We start from the raw sequence: 24,384 nt of genomic DNA on the forward strand, positions 1-24,384 counted from the left end.
CAATCCCGCCTCTGCCCTGAGTGCAACAGACCTCTCTAGTGACTTCATTTTATAGATTCAGTCTCTTTAATGCAGTGATACCCTGCAGAAATGGAGTGTAGCTCATACAAATCTAAAGGTTTCCGGGGTGACTCTGAAATCAAATACAACACAGCTTGCTGTGGTTTTGTTCTTCCCCGCTTTACCTGGGAAATAATTGCAAAGCAGAAAATTACAGAACATTTTCAGTATCATTAGGATGATGAAATAACTGCACACTGGACTCCTTGTTGTTGAGGCAATAGTGATGCAGTTGACGTGGAGATGACGAAAGGTTTTCTTGCAGGACTGGGGCTTAATAACATTAGTTAACAGATGAGGAGGCCGAATGAACAAGCCACATTAACAAAACAACAGGAGATCGGTTATGCTATTACCTAATCAGGGTTCTCTTGCCATGGAAAGACAAAAATACAGTGCAGGAATAAAAATCAACCTTATTATGTGCTTGCATAAACACAGTACTTATCTAAATAATTATTCAGTGTGTGTGGATGTTGATTACAGCGTCCCCCTGTTGTGTGCACAGGGAAGGAGACTTTCTCTCATCAAATATGGATGAAAGGATGTTGATAGTTTTCATCATAGCACTTAATCATGGCCCTTGGTAAACAGCGTGGTCAGGTGAGATGTGATATGGTGACTGTAACTACTCGGTCTCTAGGCGAAACCTCACTGGTTTGCTCGCAAGATGGTGAGAAATGATGATGCTGTTGCCGATTAGCACATTACATCTAGGAAAGGATACTCCAGACTATCAAGAATACATTTGAATTGGATAAAGACTATCCTTGTTGTACTGACAAATATTTAAAATATAATACTGTCAAAGTATGTATTGTGTCAACACAGCTGGATATTTTTGGATGTAATATAAGAAAATGTTTAATTAGATTGCTTTCAGAACTAAAAGCTTCACTTTGTCTACTCGCTAACTGTGGCTCATTTTATTCAGTGTAATAATGCTGAGGGTGTCTACTTAAACTGTTTCTAACACCCTGCGATTATAATTTGAGAATGTTTCTTAGACCTGAAAATAATCCCAGGAACCAGTTCTTTAGTCCAAAAAAAGGAAAATAACAGCTTGTGAACTGGCAAATACTATGCGGCAAAAACCCTTTACGGGCAAGAATAGTGAGACTACGGCAGTTTATGGAAACTGTATACTCTGTAGTGTTTTATACAATATGCAGTATGTAGTGAATACTAATATGACATGTAGATAGTAAAGAGTATACCATCGTAAAACTCACCAAGCAAAAAAGGAAGCCAGTCATGTGAGTACTGCATGTTTCTGCGGTAGTTGTGTGAGATGTCAGTTGCATTCAGAACATTTTGCCAGAAGTAGCACACATTGCATACTGTAAAATGTTGACTCGGTAGTATCCTGCAGTATGCAGGATTCAGTACGTACAGTATGCTACATTCTGGTAGTGAGATACATGCTTGTCACCATTGGTTGTGGCAGAAGACGGGATAAGGTGCCATGACTGCACTTTTAGGGGACAGTCACTAAGCAATGGTGTTATGCAGCCTTACAGTGTCAAAAAAAGCTATGATTAACAGCTAACCTGATTAAATTAAAAATTACCCTGTGTTGAATTGTGCTATATAAATAAACTTGCCTTGCCTTGCCTTAAAAGAAAAAAAAATCCACCGCAGAAACAAGAAACATCCATCCATCCATTATCTATACCCGCTTTATCCTTTGCAGGATCACGGGGGTCTGCTGGAGCCTATCCCAACTACTTTCAGGCGAGAGGCAGGGGTTACACCCTGGACAGGTCGCCAGTCCATTGCAGGAACAAATAATTACATTGACACTTTATTCACATTTTTTGTGGATATTTAATTACGATTTGTGAATCTAAAGAAGCCGAGCCTCCTAACTGCTCCTAACTGTAGTTCCCATAGCTTTCACCAACCACAGTAAGTAGGGAAGAGAAACAGCTCTGTAGCTTTCCATGCATCATGTCTTTATTTCCACTCCAGAGACACTAAAGATTGTGAAAAACAGATAGCAGTGATTCTCAAACCTGGGCCTATCTAAACACCTAATGGCTGATGATGAATAATTTAGCCAGCTTAGTATAGACACGTTCCTGCCTCGTACTATTTCCTGAAACAGCCACATCAAAACCACATTACTCACAATGTCACCTTCTTTAAGGGGAAACCTTGGCTGGTAGAGTAATGTTACATAAATACTGAGAATTTCGAAAAAGTTGGTTGAAAGATTTTCATTTATCATATGATTATTTTCAAGATGTTATGTTTGCTTGACAGCCGTAAACAAAGGCTATGACACCAAGAGAATGAGATAAAAGCATATATCTGCTCCAACACAGCTTTATCCTGTTGTAGGCTGCCACACTGCTGAAAAATGACCTCAGATGACATTTATTGCTGCATTTCTGAATTGTCATCTCGTGTACGCAGTGCTGGCCACCAAGACACTCACAAGCCTACATTTCACCTCACTAGCATTCACCTACTTAGCAATATGTTTCCCACCCTGTCATGGATTTCCTCTCAAGCTGAATGATGAGCTGCAGCTCGATGCAAACGGGCACATAGCCAATTACTTCATAGGTCTAGAATGACACATCAACCCATGGTGTACAATCACAAACTGCAAAAAAAAAGAAGAAAAACGAAGGAAAGGAAAGAAGAGAAATACATCTGCACCACCAGAGAGACTAACCCCTTGATTCCCATTTGATCTTACTTGTCTTCAAAAGACAGGATTGGTGTCAGGCTAAGGTCAGAAACTAGAGACGAGCTGGAGAGATAAAGGATCAGGTTTAGCTCTAAACCACAGGACAGGACCGAGTTCAGGCAGAGGACAAATCAGCAAGTAAATGTGACTGCAGGAAATTAGTGATTTGATAACAAACAAGTGAAAATAACTAATTGTGTAAATACATTAATACAAAAAAATCCTGTCTGTGATGTGACTTACAGTGGCTGAGTAGCACAGAATTTAAAAACCATGCTAAGAGGAGGGGTAACCATGTGGTTACAGAGGAGAGCTTAGGGCTGGAGGACCCAAGTCCCCAGGTTGCTTCCTGGGTGCCAGAAAAATGGCAGCATAGAGAGACTGAATCTAAACACAAGGATAGCTCCTTGTGTTTAGCTAGTGATGGGTTAAAAAGCAGAGGACAAAATTCCCCAAGGAGATAAAATAAATAAATAAAGTGCATATATATATATATATATAATTATATTATAACATGCTGGGCAGCAACAGCACATGCAACATTTCTAACATTGTATATTAAAGACGTCAACTGATATTTTAAATCTGTGTGGTTGTTCAGGCGTAAACACAAACTGATGCTATTGTGTGATGAGAAAAGACACACAAACACACAAAAAACAACTTTCCATTACATTATGCTATATTGACTTATGTTTGCTGAATTCCATTATGCTAATTACAGTAAAAAGCCATTACAAAGTAATGAACATATGTGTATAGTCTGGGGGCCGGTGGCTCAGCAAACTCGCCCGGATTGCACCACTCTGCTGTTTTATATATGGTATAAAAGTTGCTGGTTGTATTTCAAGCGTTTGTGATTTATAGACTCAATTAAGGCAGCAGCTGTTTTTCAGAAAGTGGTGTACATTTTTTAAAATTCATATTTGATTAGAGGACAGTTGACTTGGACTGAAAGGTTTTGGCGGAGGTGGACCACATAGTTTTATCTTAGGATTCAATGATAATTGGCCATTTAAAAGGCCATTTCTCTCAGAGTGTACCATAAGTATTACTTAGTTTGTGGTGTATTTTGCCAAAACATATTGTATAATCAGAGTTCTATGATTGTACAAAAAGAAAATTCTAATGGTGAACGGGATAACTTTACAGAAGCGGATTGAGGAAGTACACGGTGGACGGCAGCAAAGAGTGTGGAGCCGAGGCTTAGCATGTCCGCCACGTCCATTTTTCTGACAACTAATTTGCCCTAACATTTCAGCAAAAAGGTCAGACAACCTTTTGCCCAAGTGTATGAATAGTTTATAGGCACCCTGGCTGACAAAAAGGAGAAACAGCGAACAAGACAGGTAGAAAGTCTCTTCATTGTCTTAGCTTAGGGGAAAGAGGAGCGTTCAGATGGGAGGCGCTGCACCTCCTCCAGATCACGTGTGGCGCTCTGACCTTAACTTATTCAACTGGGCAACTTGCTTCAATTGTTCAGTTATTTAGCTTCCCCTCGCTAGCGTTTGCAAATTTTACGGGACGACCTTTGACAGTGTTGAAAAATTAAGAAAAACATGGATGTACACAAAGAGTCGCTCTGCAGTAGTAAATTCTTCTCAGTTCTAAGGACATACCCTGAGGCGCATGATGGTTATGCCTTCAGTCCTTCAGGATGTTAATAATTTGTACTTTAACACTTTATGTCTGGTGCTTTATTTTGATTCTGTGGAGAACTAAGGCTGCAACACATCCAGAAACTTCCTTGTTGCTTAAAGTTGATAGAACAGGAAGTCTGCCTCCAGAATGTGGAGGCGGTGGCTGGACTCAATTTTAACAGCTGGCAGTGCAATCCACCTACGCCGGTCCTGAGAGCTGGAGATATGGACAACACACACGCACACACACAAACACCAACACACACTCACTTGCACACATGCAAACACACACACTTACAATTAAGGATAACCATGCACAAAACCGAGAAGAAAAACTGTTAAATGCGACCCCCATTCTGCCTATGTGAGATTATCCAACACAGACACAGCGCGGGGGAGGTGTGAGGAAATACTCGGAGCACTGGTAATTTAAGGAATGTTTTATGAAATACTTTGGATCGCATAATCCCTACAGGAAGAAAAACAACAAAACAGAAAAGGACATTGTAATAAAAGATTACTGCTGCTAGTTTGTACGACTACATCATATCCCTTTCCTGCTCTAAATGACTAAAGCTGGAATATGGCTTCAAAGTTACTCTTCCTTTCCAGCTTTTTAAGCCACAGAACACAAAACACTGCTTTCTGTCCAGATGGGCTGAACCAGCAACCTATGTTCGATCAAAGCATCTGGGGAGACCTAAACATTTATTTGCACAAGCTGGTTCCACAGTGATCAGCATACTTAACCCTGCACACTCACACACAGGGGCACTTCCAACAAATCACTGTGCTATGGAGTAATATGGTCTTCACATGAGAGCCTGCAAGCTTGTCTGTCATACATAAACTGAAAGAAGATAATTAATTTATTTTTCAGTTTCTGAGAGAGAGCAAGCAAGTCATTTAGAGAGCAAACTACATGGCCATATATACAGGGGGTTGTATTCCTCTCAGTTTCTTCATTGCCTTTTATGTGACCTGCGGATTCAAAGATTCATGGAGCGAAATTCAAGGCCGATTTTGAGATGAATCGACCCAGCAGTTAGAGAGTTAAGGTAAGGATTTTCATTTTACGGCTGGGAAAGACACAGCTAACATTTTTAGTCTCATTTTAATGTCCGTCTGTCTATAGATTTATTCATTCATTCGTTGGTGTTTTGGAAGACAGCAGCGGAGGTGTCGTATAGCTCACTTGGTCAAGCAGCCACACCACGTCCAGACGCTATGTCCTCATGCACAGACGTTCAGGTTCAAATCCTGGCCTGTGCCTGCCTTTACTGTGTGTCCCCCCCCCACTCCACTTTCAATAAAGGACACTGAAGCAAAATAATTAATAGATAAAGGCTGCATGTTGACACAGATATGCCTATGCAACTTTGTGCGTAATAACATTTTGTGTATTTGAATGACACTCAAAAAAAATAAATCCTCCCCCTTAGTCATTAAAAGTGGATGCTAATGAAATATTTATGCCGTGTCTGGTTCCACCAAAACAGCCTAATTTCCATCTCTTTTCACTGGAGCCAGGCTGGTTTGACCTATGAGCTCTTGAGATTCTACGCAACCCATCTTTTTCCTCCCTATAACTCATTTAACTTTTCGTCCCTATGTTTCCTCCTCTTTGTCCCCATCCCATTTGCTCTCTGACCCTGATCTGCCCTAAACCGTGCCTCGCTTTATTTGCCACGGCGCTTCTTCTCATCCTTCAAGTCATCGTACAAGAAATAAAGTAGCCCAGGCCCAACCACTGAGAGTCAGTAGCATTAAAGCGCCTCCTCTCTGGTGACAGATGAATAAATAAGAGCTGTAGGGAGTGAGGCTTTGTGGCAGCTGCTGAACAAATTTATAGTGTTTCTGATAACAACTCATCATAGAGGTTAGGCGATACTGACAGCGTGGACAGAGGGGGCGGTGGGGACACCAACAAAAATGAGTGTCCTGTCTACAATGATGTTGTAAAAGGGACAGTAAAACTATTTATGTTTTTTTTCTTCCTGGGACGTTAGTTTGTTATCATTTCAAGTGCATGACTGCACACAGGAGACCTAAAGAAGCAGAATGTTTTTAATCCATGTAATTCAATTTAATAATACTTTATTAATCTCCAAAGGGATTAATATTAAAGGAGAATTTACGCAGCAGTAATTTGATTTTGTGTGCAGTTTGATTTGATCTTGTCGGTCTGAAGGAAATTGTTCTCTTGTGGTTAGTTTAGATACAACTTTGCAAAAAAATAAACATCTCTGCCATGTTTTATTTTGAGAGAGGAGCCTTTCTCCTGAAACTTATCATTGCACTGTTTGACCTTGAGGTGAATTTGCTAGGACATCCACTTCAGGAAAATTGGCAACTGCTTAAAATATTTTCCAATATGTGAATATATTTTACCCACAGTAATGGACTAGGAATTGAATCATTTGGAAATGGCCTTATAATCCTTACCAGAGAGATGTGAAGCAAAAACATTATTTTTTCCACAAGTTGTATTATCTTGGTAGGCACATATGCACATTACTTCCGGTTGCAGAATGAAGCAGCCCTAAGGTAAATATCGATTATGCACGCAAAAGAAAGTTGTGTGCTCAGAACGACTCCATAGGGAGATCTGTCCTTGAGTCCCTGAGGGCCATTGTTCTGCATGTTTAAGATTGCTCCCTGCCTTTATACCCCCTGATACAAATGACTGTGTCATTAACACACTTGCCCACAGCTTGATGAGGAGCTTGTGATGATCCATTAATTTGAAGGCGTATTGAGACATCTAAAACATACAGGACAGCAGCCTTTGAAGACTCAAGTTCTACACGCCTGGTCCAGATCATGAATGCTCATTTTAAGTGTGATCACACCTAGAAAGATGTTCATCTTGATTTAGGTTGATAGAGAACATAATAGGAAACCCCAGAAGCTGCACAACATTTAAAAAGAATGACCCGTGGCAGCTGCAGTCACATTGCTGCGCCAATGATAACCGTGTTTGAACTGCAGGAGGTACTGTTTGTCCTAACTGGGTTCAAGTTAGAAAAATAAAGTATGCCTGCAAAAACATTGTTTATGAATGCACATTAATCTTCTTTCTTTTTTGCATGCAGACCTTACAGACCTGCATGCATCACATGCACACACACCCTCTTCTCTGTTCTACATTTTCTTCTTATATCTTATGTTAGCATGTCTGTTCTTTTTACTGCAACACAATTCACAAAGACACATCACACAAACACGACAGCAATCACCACACTACACACACTGCACCCATCACTGTCTTGTCTTTATATCCGTTTTGTCCTTTCACGTTTAACATCAGTCATTTTGGTCCTCTCTGTTAGAATCAGGAATTCAAATGTTAATCAATTATGTTAGATTAGACTGTCAAAGAGGGCCGGTAAAAGACAAACTCACTTTAACACACACCCATGCACGTTAGCAAAACTAACATCTGTATAAATTGGTTGTCATGCAGAATCTGTTTCCAGTTTTCTTCTTTTTGTTGTTGTCTTTTTTTCCAGGTTTAGTCGTCACTTTTTTGGTGAAATCCCTTAGTTTAATCTCTGGTTTAATTTACACTTTGCCTTAGAAGTGCTTTCTCCTACGTGCTATGTTCCCAGCCGAGCATGTTAACACCTGTTTCTTGTTAGCCTGTGTTTAAATACTAAACTGCTTTACTGTGCTTCTATGCAAGGCCAGATCTTCTCTGGTGTCAGCCCGTTGTTCTTTAACTCCATCTGTTGTCTTTGGGTGAATGTGTTTGGACATCCTGTTTTAGAAGCATCTTTACTTCGAGATTCCAAACTTTTTTTGTTTGATACTCCTGCCTCCTGTCCTCCTGTATCTTGGATCCACAGAATAAAACCTGACAGCAGTTTCTCTGACTTTTTGTTTCCTGACTTCCTCCTAAATGTTCTCACTTAGTAGTCTAGATGCTCTCACATCAAATCTAAAATGTCTAGCATTCTGACATATTTCTACCTTAATATTTGGACAAGTTCCAGTCAATGAGTTTGCCATTGACTCTTCTGTATATCTGAGAAAACATTTCTAAAATATGTGGAGTAAAATTGGAGGCCATCTCACTGACACCTAAAATGCAGCCAAAGTGGAGTCATACAATGATCAAAACAGCAGATCTAAAAAAAGTCTAAAACAGAAAAGAGCAAAATAACATTTTCAAAATATCATTTTACATTCTTAAAGTATTATGATGCCAAAATGTAGGGTGCTGTAAACAGGATTTGATTAACCATGCAATCTGCAATTTAAAAATGAACAATGTTAAAATTAATTTGAGACGAGATGTAATGAGGTTATCTCGAATATTATAATACATCTTGAGGCTTTTAACTCCATAAGAGACCATCGACTATATTAAAGACGTAATAAGAGAATGTAATAACTGTGGAATATCAAAATTAAAGCTCATGCAGATTATTGCCCTTAGAGTAATTTAATAACTGCTGAGAGCCAAAACAAAAATACACAAACCTAAAAGAAACTTTGAAATTGTATTCAGTACAGTAATCAGTAAAAGTTAATCTTTTACAGTAATACATTTATGAAATATGCATACTGTAGGCTAAAGATAGATATGTGGTTTTTGAGCATTCAGCCACTTCCTAGCCTGGAAAACAAAATACCAAAATACAGTAGAGAAGGAAAATCTGACTCACACAGGGTCATCTGAAATACAGACATATACAAAGACAAAACGCTGACAGACTGCACCATAAATTGCGGGATCTTTTCTTTCAATCATAGTAAATAGTATTTCCTAAGGCCCTGCATGTTGACGCTTAAACATCTAGAGTTCCTCCCAAAGGGGTGCCCACTCCATTCCACTCGAATCTGTTATCAGAGAGCAAAAAGACGGAGACAGAGAAAAGAGAGGGGGTTGTGTGTGCAGTGAAATTAATGTCTTGTGAGAACAGGCAATGCTGTACTTGGTCTCCTACTTAACTGCAGGAATCTATCTGCAAAATCTGGACGCAGCTGGGCAAGAAAAAAATCCAGATATCCAACAGGGTCTTCTTGGGCTAATTTCCAAACTTTACATCATACATCTTTCTAAAAGATTATTCTCTTATTCTGTGTTATTTCGCGTTTTAGACTAGCAGCGGATGTCACCCCCCTCCCCTTCACATAAAAAAAAATAAAAAAGATAAAAAAATACAAATATAAATATATATATTAATAAAATTAAAATATATGATATATTAAAATGTATATGATATATATTATATACTAAAAATGCGAAACAAAAAAAAGATAATTATTTTTTCCTCAATTAAAAGCTAAGCAGCAATGTCCCAAAATTCCCCCAAATGTGTTTGTTAAGGTTTGTTTTTTTTAACAATACTTATAATAAGGAACTTTTTATTTTATGACAGGTAAAAATGAAGGCAAACTTGCAAAGAATAAACAAATGTGATTATATGTGCTACTGTACACAACAATGAATCTTGTCAGCGGTGGAAATAAAGTACCGGTTGGTCTAGATTAAAGTTGTGTCTCGGCTCCTCTCCGTTGTCAGAGAGTGGTCCAAGTTACCAGAAACAAGCAAGCATCCACTGGTGCCAGGCACCACAGACCAAGGAGGATTACTCTGCCAAACACTATCAGGTAACTGGAACACTAAAGATAACTTTGCTCACAGCACTGTTGAACAGGGTCTGTTACAGATTACTACAACTAATGCTGCTGGCGCTGGATGTGTCATAACTCGCTGTTTCAGGGTACGGAGTAATTAGTCTTTTTTTACTGAACTGGAGTGTGACACAGGACTGTGTTAATACAGCATCGTGTTAACTTTTATGACCCCACATTCAGTATATGTAAAGGCAGTATTTGTTCCACCACCCCCCACCCCCCACAGGGAAAAAAGAAAACAAAAAATGGGTTAATACAACACTAGGATCAGAAATTTTAATATTTGCCTCAGACCACCCCCATCACGTACACACACACACTTACTGTAGAAATATATCTCTTTATTTATTTATTTTTGCTCTATTGCTCCATTTTATTCATCCTGACTAAATACGTACAAAATCTATAATCTGGTTTGGATGATCCAAAGTAATCTTCAATAACTACAGGCCCCACTTAAATTTATAATCCTCCATCTCTGCAGCATCAAACTCTATTTGTTATGCTGGAAAAATAGTTATTCACTTCCCCAGAGGGGAAGATTAAGTTGGAAGTCTGCACGGCTCAGAGAGAAAAGATCATTAGCCTTGATCAGATTGATTAAGATCAGCGTGGCCCACTCAGAACATTGTTCTCTCAAACAAAGCAACCGGTCACTAAATCCGTCATCGGCCTCTGAGGACACGAGCTGATTTGAGCCATTTTTCTTCCTCGCCACGTTCATGGTCACAGACATGGACCGTTAGATAAACTGGGCCTCTGCTTTTGGGACAAAAAACACGTATCTTTGCTGTCCAAGAAAAGTCCCCCTCTTTGTGAATTTTTTAATCAGACAAGATCAATTACTGTACAAAAGCCTCTCCAACTTTGCAAAATTGAACAATAAGCAGTGAGATCATTCTGACGAGGCTTAAAGCGAAACGTTTAGGTCGCCTTGGGTTCTTCCCTGTGTGAAATGAAATGAAACAAAGTAGAAAAAGCTGCATCTTTACAAACTCATCAAGTGATCTGGACAAACGTGAACAAACTAAAGTGTGAAAATGCCTTCATACAAAAGGTACCCAGCTGGAACTGTTCAAATAGATCCAGGTGGACAAACTCAGTGTAGCCTTCCTTAAATGAAAACAAAAAAAATGAAAACACAAATATATAAAACTCATGAATATATACATTAAGTCAATGATTCTTGAGGTGAGTGTCAACGTTGTATACAGCCGTTTTAACTAAATACAGCACAGAGCACTGTCTTCATGGAGATAAGACTAAAACTTTAAGAAAAATAGAACTATTTAACTTTCTGTGTATTCAATAGTAATATGGTCTTATGTCAAGATAGTGTCACTAAGTTTCAGGAATGCATCATCACCTTTTTTTCAAGCACACACTGAACAGAAAGTTCTTACAATGTCTTCCAACCATATGTCCAAACAGAAAACTTTCACAAATGAGCCAAACACCCACATATCAGTGACAAGAGTTGACCGGGCTCTTGTGCAGGTCTGCTGGTGTTTTTGTAATAGATTGGATGTTAGAGGCAGCTGTTAAATTGTGCCCATGTTCTAATTAAAGTGTCTGATCTGTAGCTCTTTTGCTAGTTTAATTACATGACTATGGCCCTATTGAAAAAAAAGAAAAATGATGTTCCCCACCAAGTTACAGACCATCAATACCTTCAGCTTGATTCCCTTCTGTTTATTTCACAAACACCACTTCACAAGTGGCGATCTAAATTTCTGCTTAAATAAAAAAACTATACATCACATTTGCAATCTTCCAGGGACAGCTCAACCATTAGTGATGAGACAGCAGAAAATCTCTGATCTTGCTGGCAAAAACAGGTCACTGTCCCAGGCACATCATCAATTGAGGGCAGCGAGCGTAAGAGTGGCGGCCACTGGCCACCTTTCAGGGACGCCTGCCTCCTCTGGGCTTTTAAATTCTCTCTGCATCATCAATCTCTGCCAACCCGTTGAATACACGACCACCAACGGTAATTAGACCAAAAGCGGTCACAGGGAAACCTTCAAAACAGAAGGGACTGGATGAGGGAGGCCCAGAATCTGGCATTAGGAACAATCCCCCGTTAAAAAACCTGTATGTGTACCCCTGGGAACCCAACTGTTAGCATAGAAAACAAAAAACTAGGTGAGATGTATGGAAATAAATGTAAGTTAAAATATTTAGGTAATACTGAAGAGGGACAGAAAGTGTATGATACTCATTTTGATGGACAGGAGAAAAACTGCGTACATTTATGGCATACCGTATATCAGTGCCGTCTTTTGTAACAACTGTTACCATACGTCGCTTTACCTAACACTTCACCTAAAATCTGCCAATCTAGATGGTACCAAAAGCAATCTTAGGTTCAACTAAGAGCAGACTTATTTGTTAATACATGCAGTGATTGTATTGATATTCCTCAAAACACTGCTTTCATACTCAAAAAGGTTCATGCTTGCGTTAAAATATGCTCTGCTTCACGTTCAAATCTTTCCCTCTGCTCGTCTTCTCCCCGCTCGTAAAAAAAGATTTCAGTGAAAGAGCTTCATCAAAAATCCCAGCAGAAACGCTGCCAGATGGATAATATAGCCCCCATTTATGATAAATCTCCTCTCAGGAAATTGTACAGTAGAAATTGTTTGCTGTCTTCTCAATTATTATCCAATTCAATTCTGTGCAATTAAGATGTTGTCGATTTAATTATGCTGGTGCATGCTGGCCTTCATGAACTAAAGAAAATTAAAAAAAATGAAAGGATGAGAAAACATGATGCAAACATAACCAAGGTATATACGCTTGCATATTTAGGAGCAGAAATGTATATCGGATAAGATAATTCAGTTTTATGCATTTTGTGATTTTAGGTCTTTACACAGACCCCATGACATTTAAAAAAAAAAAATGAATGAATGAATAAATAAATAAATCCTGATACCTGAACTTAAATGAAATTGAATAAAACTGCATACCTGCTGTTGAATAGCAACTTCACGATATAATTGATGTGCTTTACTGGTTTGGATGATTCAAGCCGACAGCAGATCTGCTGAACTGAGTTGACCAGTATGCATGGGGCACTGTGAACTAAACATAGATAGATTCTTTGCGTCTTTCCTTCCTGTCAGGAGGTTTATTTATTTTCATTTTATTTTGGGGGATTTGACCAAAGTTTTTGAGGCAGAGCAATGCTGAATCATTTTTGATCGAGCAATTTCAAAATATTTTGCTTAAGATAAAGGCAAGCTGTTCCCACCTCAGAAAATACATTCCTCAAGATATCCCTGTACCCCTGGAGAAACAGAAACACGTTCACAACTAGACACTTACATTTTTAACACTAATCGAAATTGATTTTAAAAAATCACCGATTTGAGATACACAAATATTACATATACATATAACAGACCTGGTTTCAAAGAAAAGAGTGAATACTGTGGCAAGACTGTCCTAAAAAAGTAATCACCTGCTTCAAGTACTGCTATGATTATTATGTTTCAGCTGGCAACAAAGTATTTACTCCCATCTGATGCAGTTGGGTCATATTATGAATCAATCTCATTCCTTAACCACCTTGGAAAACATATCCTGTGGACATGGAAACAGTTACTCCACTTTCTCAGAGGGCTGAGAATAGTGATCCACATCTAGGAAATGGAATAATGAAGGAATTCGCTGAAACAACAAAACCTTTAAAAATCTTTAAACAGCGGTCAAAGTCTCCCATTAATAATAATAATAATAATATTAGTACAAAACTGAATGGAGAGAAATGTTGTGACATAGCATAAGCTTATTGAAATGATGCCACAGGTCAAAGTCGGAGCTAAAAAGTACAAGAGGATTTTATTTTTATTTATTTATTTTCCCAAGCAGGATTCATTTTGAAATGTTCCAGGGAAAAAAAGAGGGTCTTGTTTGTGATAAAGACTGACAAACAACCGAGATAAAGAAAACCTTTCATAGTGATTTCCCCTGTTAGATAAGGCTGTGTGATAGGTAATCCATCACCTAAAACTCTGTGAGATGGAAATCCAAATCTAAACCACACAGACACAGACACAGCTAGACATCAATTTGCAACTAAGTGTATCTGGAAAAAAATATATATACATACATATAAACACACACACACACACACATATAATATGTATATATGTATAGGGTTTCTGTATCTCACTTGACAAGCAGGTTCAGACAAGCGTCTGCAGATAGACAAGCCTGGGATATGCATAAAGTCTACTCTATCCAGTTTGGGATTTATACCCTGTCCAAGGGCTTATGCAATCCCCCAAGGACCTCAACTCGAAGCCTTTTTTCACCTTTGTAAAATACACAGGATAGGAAGGAAGCCAAGAGGTTTGCATTTCCAAGTCTCCACAACATATCTTGTTAAATTTAATAAAACATTGCTGAATGGTGCATTGGCTCCTACATTCCAGCACGATTTTTGTGCATGAAAATACTCCCAAGTGAAATACGCAATTGAATTGAATTTGTGTATCTATAAAAACAAGCCACAACAGAAATAAATTAAAAAGAGGAAAAAAAAGGCCGGATAAAGTAATAAAAAGATAAAAAAGGGATATTTTCATTGTAGTTCTATCCCTTTTATCTTATTCAGAAAGTTTAATTTAGGCCCCCTGAAAGTCACTTACAACCGCAGTCCAAACTGACAATGCTCCTCCTCAGAAGGAGGGCAAACAGCATCAACAAGCAACTAGTATCAGGATCCATGAGAGCAGTAGGGAGAGCCAACCGACTGCTTGGGGAGCAAAGTGTCACTCTTACCTTCAGCAGCATACTCTTCAACTTCAGGGTCCAAAGGGAATGCATGGAAAAGGGAGAGAGAAAAGATAGAAAAATTTAATTTGGATGCTACACAGTTATGTCGTCTGGACCACAACATAATCTGTGAATAGACAATGGTGCAGTTCCATACATGTTATTATAATCTCTCTGCTTGTCGGACATTGAACTTTTAGCAGCTAAAATGTCCTTGCATTCATACACAATAAGAAATAAGAAAAAAACTGCGATAATAAGAAAAATGCAAAGATCGGTTAAAAAGGAAACAGTACAACCTGAGGGTGGGGCTAAAAAGGTGATAAGAGACAAAAAAGACAGGAAGTGGATGATAAACTTGAGGCAGTTCTGCAGTCTGGAGTGAGCCAACAAGGTGGGTCAGTATCTTCCACTCACTCATGCACAACTTCCCATAGCTCCACAGCCACAGCTACACCACCCTCCACAACTGTGACAACAGGCTGGGTGAGGAGACAGCTGGAGGGGCCACACCAGGCAAGGCTGTCAGACATGAACGCATCAACCTGATGGTCCAGCTGTCACGCATTCACTAACACGTCTCCAACGCGAGACTGCAGGCACTGCAGGGAAAAGTACCACTGCTTTTGAAAAACCTCCTAATTAGTCCGGGTGCCTCGTAAAGATCTGGCCTCGTCAGATTTAGACCAGTTGTGCTCAAGTCATACATGTGAAAATACAAGACAAACTGACTTTGACCCATCTTATACCAGAGCTTACTACTGAACTTGACCCTTTTCAGTTGCTATAGTCTCGTGATGAAATTACCTACTGTATCTCCTACATTGTGCAGACTTTCAGCAGGATGACGGGGATCCAACTGTAGGACACTTATTTATTTTCCCATGTCCCCAAACTCCTCTAACCTCTTCTTCTTCATGAGAAGCTGCTCAGAATGGGTTGATGCAAACTTTGTGTCTCCTGGGTTGCTTACTATCTGTCACATCGTCTTCAGTTTGCAGTGGTGAGCTCTTATGTTGTGGTCAGGGGCAAAGCACCATCACAGGGGACAGTTGTTCTTGCACTCTTGTTCACTCTCCATACCTGGGTACTGTTTGACTGTTGTATTGTTATTGTTGGTACTGTTTGACTGTTGTATTTTCTTGGAGATTTTTTTTTTCTTTTGTACTGATGTGTTTTACACCACACAGCCATCTGAACATACAATTCTAATCCGGTGACCCTATGTAGTTACTGTGTTAAGTTTCACATTCTATTCATGTTGATTAATACTTTTAATTTATCTTATGAATATGATTGTATTTATTAAAACGATATTATTTTATGCTGTGACAAGAACAATTTTCCTCAGTCACTTATCTACAGTATTGATTTTTTCCAGAAAGCACCAGATAGCAAGTTGCCCAAATTGTGAAATGAGAGCTTGATCTTGTAATCAGCTGCCACGGTCGCTAGGTCTGGGTATTCATTAGAAACTGCTGTATTAAAACGTAGCATGGTCTCTAATGTTCCAACGTGACTGTACACTCAACTGGCTCAGCTTGTTTGTCTCGCACAATATTTCAGTCCAACTGGATAAAGAGACATACGACTGTGGCAGTAACAGCATGTGGTATCCTCACAGGTATTTGTCTCACAGCAGCACAGAAATTATGGGAAAACCAAGATTTCAAGAAAATGGAAACACTTATTTTATTTTACGTTCTTATTTTTTCTTGGTATGCAAGTCTGGGACATTTTACATAACAAAAGTTGCTTTTAGCAACAGAAGCCATTTGATAATGTGAAATGCTCCACAGGTGACCCAATGCGGCAGAAAAGTCTACCAGTTTTTCCCATAATACCTCAGAATAATTCCTGTAAAGGGATTTTCTAGAATTGGAACTCTTGCATAAACCAATCCGTAGAGTTTCCTGGAAATTTGGAAACATTACTGACCAATGAAAGCATATTTACAAACCCCAAGGAAATGACATTAATAAGTGAAATCTCTTATCTCTTGTACAAACCTCCACTAAAACCAAACAAGACTCTTTTAAACAATATGTTCTCATGTTATTATATATGGATAATGAATATTCTTATAACATAATCTTGCTGCTTAACTTTGTCTGAACTTAGTTAAGCTCAGAGCGGTAACAGAAAAAAAACAGTATTAAACCTTCCTTCCAGCATGTATATTTGATATAGATTGAAACAGCTGTAAGAGTATCAAAACAATGATTAAAGAACTACCTGAAAGCCTGCAAATCTGAGGGGAAAAAAAGATCTGTTTAGTCTGATGTACACTACCAGTTGTTTATACTGTCATTTACCATGCCACTGTCTGTCCTCACATAGGCTATGTGTTGATCATAATCCATTGATTTTTTGTCCTTTTTTTCCATTTCTTTCTGTTTTGAAATTCTGTAACACAACTGGAGAACACACAATAACCTTGGAACTTTCAAACAGGAGGTCTTGGTTCATCATACAAAGATTTGTGGATAGCTTTCTCCACTCCTTGAACCAACACCATATTGTGGTGGAGGGGTTTGTGTTGCCAGAATGATTCTAGGAACTATGTTGTCGCGGGCATTACGCCCCTCGTAGGGTCTCCCATGGCAAGCAGGTCCTAGTTGACGGGCCAGTCTAAGAGCGGTTCACAAGCTTATCAGGAAAAACAAAAAATCAGGGACTGTTACATTGCCCTGATTGGCGTCACCACCCTCCCTGGAGCCAGGCCTGGGGTTGGGCCTCGAAGGCGAGTGCCTGGTGGCCGTGTCTTTGCCCATGGGACCCGGTTGGGCTCAGCCCGAAACAGTGAGGTGGGCCCGCCTTCAAGTAGGCTCACCAACCGCAGGAAGGACCATGAAAGGCTGGTGCCATGTGGTCTGGGTAGCAGTCGTGGCAGGGTACCTCGACGACCCAATCCCTGGACCAAAACCCTTGCAGTAGGGACATGGAATGTCACCTCGCTGGGTGGGAAGGAGCCGGAGCTTGAGGGGGAGGTTGAGAGATGCAGGCTACAGATAGTCAGGCTCACCTCCACACATAGCTTGGGCTCTGGAACCAGCTCCTTGAGAGGGGCTGGACCTTCCACTACTCTGGAGTTGCCCAGGGTGAGAGGCAGCGAGGTGTGGGCTTGTTGTCCTATTGGCTTCATCAAACCGCAACCTTTAGTATTATTTAGTATATATGTGCTGGGGCGGTTTGAAGCTGAGTGCGAAGCGGCGAGGATGAGAAGCAGCACCTACAAAACAGAGGCCACGGTTCTCCATCGGGAAAGGGTAGAGTGCCTTCTCCGGGTGGGTGGGTGCATCAGGTGGAGGAGTTCAAGTATCTTGGGGTTTTAATTTAGCAAAAGATGGAGCATGAGATTGATAGACAGATTGGTTCAGTGTCCGCAGTTATGCGGTCGGTGTACCGGACTGTCATGGTGAAGAAGGAGCTGAGCAAAGCTCTCGATTTAACGGTCAATTTTTGCTGCCCCCCTCACCTATGGTCGTGAACTTTGAGTAATGACCGAAAGGACAAGATAGCAGATACAACCGGCCGAGATGAGTTTCCTCCGCAGGGTGGCTGGACGCTCCTTTAGAGATAGGGTGAGAAGCTCAGTCACTCAAAAGGAGCTAAGAGTCGAGCCGCTGCTCTTTCACATTGACAAGAGTCAGCTGAGGTGGCTTGGGCATCTCTTTCAGATTCTTCCTGGACGCCTCCCTAGGGAGGTGTTCCAGGCATGTTCCTCCGGGAGGAGACCCCAGGGAGGACCCAGAACACGCTGGAGAGACTATATCTCTCGGCTGTCTTGAGAATGTCTCGGTCTCCCCTTTGTGGAGTTTTGAAGTGCATTGCTTTGCAATATTAACCAAACACACTGCATAAAGTTGGGGTGTTATACCTTTTAAATATTCTGATGGATTGTTGTCATTAACAACATATGCAGTTATTTACAATTTGCAATTATCAGTAATATTGTAATGGGGATAAAAACAAAAACAAAAGTTTTGAAATATTGTTCTTAAACTTTTCAGTGGGAATCTAAGTGTGGGAACTTTGGATAAGTGTTGTGTTATCACTATGTTGACACTGCATCTTGGGGGGCAGCTGAAGAAAGAAGGTTAGTTTACAGTAAAGACATGTTTCTTATTTTCTCTCTCTTTTTAAATCTTTTAGTTAGCTTGGTGTGGATTAGCACTGAAAAAGCTATTTCAAGTCACATTGGAGACCTCAGGGATTCACTGATGAAGACATTTGGCTTTCCTACTGCTGCTGTTTTGTATTCAGAGTTTTTATTGCAGCCCACCTGATTTTATGCCCTCCTTTCTGTATGGTAACAGGGATTTTTAATTCTTACAGAGAAGCATTGACCAAAACAAAGAGTAAAGCAATGCAAATCTGAAGAGAAGAACAAATAAAGAAGAAGGTAGAATATAATTTTCAGTGCAGCAGTGTACAACGTCAGAAGAAAGGGTGAGACGGTCTCCTGTTGGTCCTGTGATGCTGTCTGTGCTCTGAGGCACATATCCCTTCTGCTGCACAAACTGTGGTCTGTCTTACAGGTAGTCAATAACCCAGGCAGCTGAAGAGGTATCAACCTATATGTTCTAAAGCCTGTTGTTTACCATCGTACACAAATTAGTTAAAAGCACAGGAGAAATCAAACAAGGCTGCCTTGTTTTTTCAAAATGAGAATGCAGTTAATGGAACAGGTAAATGATAACATCTTCAACTCCAGCTCCAAAGCGCTACGCAATATGTACTGAGTCCTAAGAGGTGCTTATCTGATTAAATAGTTAGGATAATGTGGGATGTTAGGGCAGCTACTCCATAGTTTTGATGCCAAAAACACAAGACCTTTCAGTACCAGAATAAAGTCCATTATCCTGACTCAAACTTGTAGGGTAAACCCCTTCCATCTTATTCAGGTCCAGGGATGAAGAGGAACAGTGCTCATATTAAGGATTCTTTAATGAAAGGAAGCTCTTTTGTCAACAAGAAAGCTTATCTGCCAGTACTATGGCATCTTAAATAGCACATTGTTCCTTTAAGCTACAGTACTTCATATTTGTGCACGGGGAATCTACAGTACTTACAGTTGTGCATGATCGTGTCATCATCTTTGGGCATAACAAGTTAAAATTACCAGTATCTTTTGCATTGTGTTTAGCCATTTTGCACAACCACAAAATACCATCATTATTGAGTAACGAACCAGTATGCTTTCTAGGCAGATATTGAGGGCACTTTCAGACTCGATCATTTTAGACCCCATATGCCAGTCACAGAGCTCACAACCTTAAAGTTGCAGTTGGTAAGGGCTGTTTTGCCATATTTGTTGAAATTACTACTGCTTTCTCATAATATTACATAAGGTAATTTGAGATGCAAATCTGATCCTTTGACACCACCTGCAGCTTGCAATGCAATTTACAATTTTCAACCACTCCCATTGCAGCTACTGCAATCACCGTTATGGGGCATACTTGTTAAATGTCAACCACAGAGTCGTACAAGCGCTCCATAAAACCTGCCACCCCTTCCCCTCCAGCCGTGTGCTTCATGAAAGCATTACCATGCCACTGCTTGTGGAAAACTTGATGAGAAGCAGGTGAACAAGGTTTATTGACTGGGGTGAGTTATAAAATACTGCCGGTAAAGTTACTCATGTAAGCAAAATAAGCATAAGACCGTTGCAGGGAGGCAAGCCAAACAGAACGAAACCAACCGTGAGGAAAATAGAACTCGGGTGGCGATTCAGCAGCGTAGAGAAGCTCAAACGTTGTCAACTGGATGTTGAATTAGCAAGTATTTCTCCATGACAGGTAATTTTAGTTTTAGTTTACGAGTAAACTAAACGCTGGAATATACTTGCTGTTCACAACGCATACGTGACCACATCATGGCTGACACGTGTATCCTGTGTTCATTTGACACGTCGTCGTGTACAGTATGTACTCCAAAAAACACAGAAGCGTACGCGAGCTGCAAGTCTAGTATTGGTCGCTTGTGGCGCTGCTGCAGGTCAGGGCACAAGTGACTGGCGGGGAAGGTCCAAAAATGGCAGAATGTTTTGAAGATAGGCTGGCTGAGCAGTTGCACTGTTATCTTCACATGTATGATGTGACATTGGCACTGCATAGTGACAAACATGCGTGTCAGAACAGCTGGCAAATCTGTACAGTTGTGGGTGCAGATACAGAGTTGTGCAAAGAGAAATGGAAACAACTGCGTGACCGTTATGTCCGTGCTCATCGAAAGATATAGGGGAAACACGGCGGTTCTGGTCCTGGTAATCAAACCTCTGAGTTGGCTTCGGAGGTTCGTCAGTCACCAACCGACACCAACTTTGCTCCAGATATTTCGGTAAGTGAATCTCCTGACAACATGCACTAGCGTGCTCCAAGCTTGTAACTGGCTGCTAAAGCTTGATAGCTTGTCCCTGTTGCCATGTAGCGCAGGGCGACAGCCAGTCGTTCTGCTGCAGTCATGGGCTTGCTGCATGTGGTCTTGTGCTGAACTAGCAGGTCAATCCAATGTAACAAGTTTTCAAACGAAGCAGAGACATATTGGTGTTTCTCATAATCAATTGCCTGCATCGGCAAGACAAGTGTAAGAAGCTCTACACTGTCCCGACAGCTTTGGTTTAACGGCCTCACAGATCATCTCTGATCTCTGATCTGCGCTGGCTCCTTTGCCGAGATCATAAGCAAAGCAATGCAGTGATCTCTTTATCCAGTGTTGCTGTGTTTATATATCCGTTGTCTAACCATCGGTTTTATTATACTACTACTACTACTAAATATTTGATTCTTTTTCTAACTCTGGCTTTGCAAACTGCCCCCAACCGGTTACCTATGGTATGACACACTCTCATCGCATGGTTCGCGAGCGAGGTGCTCGAGTGAAGTGTGAGAGCGAGTTTTGTTCAGAAGGCAGCTGATTGTGTGCATGAACGGACACGAACGCAGGGTCAAACAGCAAGTACTGTATATTCCAGCCTTACGTGTTTACCATGAGGTGTACAGCCATGCCTGCACATTGTAAAAAAATGAAGATTGTGGTCTAAGCTAAGGAGGTTGGTTTTATTTACTGAGAAGCTAAGTTGCCTTGCATATATGTATTTAAATGTTATTTGAATATAATATATACAAATAAAAAAATAAAAAACTTAACACCATATCAATATTATTGCTATGGTGTTGTACATGTTGGTTTGATTTCCTCTAGTCTTTGTAAAGTAACCAGACAAGCTCCCTAACTCCCGACGTCCACGCCAACACTTGACAGCACACTCACTTATTCTAAGTAAATATCTAAGTAAAAGTTTTATTATGCAGCAGGACATTCAGATACCATTTAGTCAGATAAAACTCATGCCCCTCAATTTGTTCCAGTACTGATTTATTCTCAGGTACTTTGTCTCTGACACATCAGGTTTTCATAGTAGCCTAACCTAACTTCCTCTTACTGTCACACATCAGCTCAGATACACGCTCTAGCTAGGAGAGGGCGCTCCTCAACAACATGGGGAACGTTCAGGACTGAGTCCAACAGGTTGGGAGGGGCAGGAATGTTGTATGCATTTAGATTTACAGGCCATTTATTGTTGGAAGATCCTGAATGCACCTGTAATGGCAAATTTTCAGGGTATTGCTAATCAGGACTTCATCATTATTCGCGATCAACTCAAAGATTAGTCTTGCAAAGGTATCACTGAACCATTCCTGGGATATTAAAAATAACCCTAATATTTGGTGATGTTTGGGGAATTCCTGTTCAAGCTACAGCCAATGAGAAAGCAAAGCATTATGCATGATCACCATGAGGAAGGAAATCCCTCATCTTCAACTCTCTCTAACACAGACAGACCTTGGCTGCTACTTATGTGTTTGTAATCCATTCCTTTAGACATGTTTTTTGCCTTTTCTCTTTTGTTTTGTGTTTTGAACAAATCAAAGCACAGGCATACTGTACAGCTTCCTTTCACCCTGGGACCATTATAAAATAATCAACTGTGCTTTGGTTATGCCTTTTTTCCCATGTGTTTTGTTGATGAAATTTGCTTTAGAGACCAGTTGGGTGATTGAATCACTGTCAGATCCTATAGTCTGTGATCTTCTGGTAATGAACAATTACACAAGTGAACAAGCAAATGACTTCAGTACTCCTGACTACAAGGCAGTGAGTCATACAATCTGAACAGAGCATCCGCTCAGCCAAAAACAACTTCTATCAGTTCCATAGACTAAATTCAATATCTTATTTTCTTTGTTGGAATGGTTGACAAACTGTGTAAAAATTTGGAAGTGTAACAGAGAGCTGGTTGCGGCTGAAATCACGAGATATCATGAATGCAGGAGTGAACATCTGTTGTATTTCATACCTGGCAACAACTACACTCATGACGTCACATTCAGTACTTTTAGAAGCTGAAGGCAACATTTACACTTCGATACAAATAGCACGGTTGGATCATGTAGGAAGATGATATGCATAGAAACTCATAGATCATATTTACATTTCCGGGATAACATTATGTTAACCAGTACACCAAGTCCTCTTCTTTGACTTCTATTGTTCTATTGTATGCAGTCAAGTCTATATGGTGTCAAAGCCACGTAGTGAGGCATTGGAGTCCAAAAATATGTTCCAGCAGTCGTGTCTCAGTAAAACACATAATACTGCATTTCAAATGCCTGCTGTGTTGTTGGCAGCACTCCAAGCTCATCCATTTTATTCATCAGGGATCTCACGTTCTCTGTGACAGTTATAGGAAGATGGTTTAATCTTTCTCCTCCTACTTTTCCCGTTTGCTCCTGCCCTGCATCTTGGATCCTCATTTTGCTGGTATTTGGTTTCTCACTAAAAGTGGTACTGCGGCTTAAGAAAGCTCAATCGATGGCTCCTACATGTCAACAGCTGGCCATCTGATGGTTACACACTGTTCCAATTGGCCGACCCTTGAGCAGACGAGCAGAGACATTGAAAACAGGCTGGAGCTTAAAGGGTTCAAAACGTTTCTAAATAGTGCCAGAAGTACTAGCATCACTTCGACAATACACCATCTAAACTAACATGGAAATGTGGAAAATAAGAAAAAATAATGTGAGGCAAAATTCTACAGAAACCCCTGAAAAAAAGTTGTCTCAAAAGCTGCAAATGATCTAGTTTATTTTCATAATTTGCATGGTGGAAAAGTAGTACTTGAGATTAGTACTTTCTAGCTGAAAAGATAATGTGTTAAGCATTCAACATGAAATTGACCAGATGTGCCAGAGTGGTAAGTGACTGTTTGCTGGCTGCTGCACTGGCGTGCCGGTGAGCAGGTTGAGCGATCCAACGCAATGAGTCATCAAATTTTACAGAATGGTCATTCACATATACCTAATTTCACATTGTCAATGTCCCATATTGGTAAAACTTGAGCAACAAACTCCAATCACAACAACATTGATTTAATGACCCAACATAAGATCTCCAGTGTTTTCTCTACTGCAACGGCAACAAAACCAGTTCAATCCAAACACACCAGGGGCCTCATGATCAAAACATGTGTGGATTTCAACATGAATC

At 40.1% G+C, this 24,384-nt stretch overlaps 1 protein-coding gene across 5 annotated transcripts in view; it reads right to left on the bottom strand.

The window, feature by feature from the left end:
• nrxn2b (neurexin 2b) overlaps window positions 1–24,384 on the bottom strand; it is a 966,013-nt gene that overhangs the window by 772,283 nt on the left and 169,346 nt on the right. For all 5 annotated transcript variants that reach the window (XM_061710648.1, XM_061710646.1, XM_061710647.1 and 2 more), the window contains exon 3: window positions 14,836–14,856. In XM_061710648.1, the coding sequence (XP_061566632.1) occupies window positions 14,836–14,856 (21 nt within the window). The remainder of the gene's footprint in view (window positions 1–14,835; window positions 14,857–24,384) is intronic.

This window comes from Cololabis saira, chromosome 20 (genome assembly GCF_033807715.1).
Source record: "Cololabis saira isolate AMF1-May2022 chromosome 20, fColSai1.1, whole genome shotgun sequence".
In the NCBI taxonomy this organism is placed as follows: Eukaryota; Metazoa; Chordata; class Actinopteri; order Beloniformes; family Belonidae; genus Cololabis; species Cololabis saira.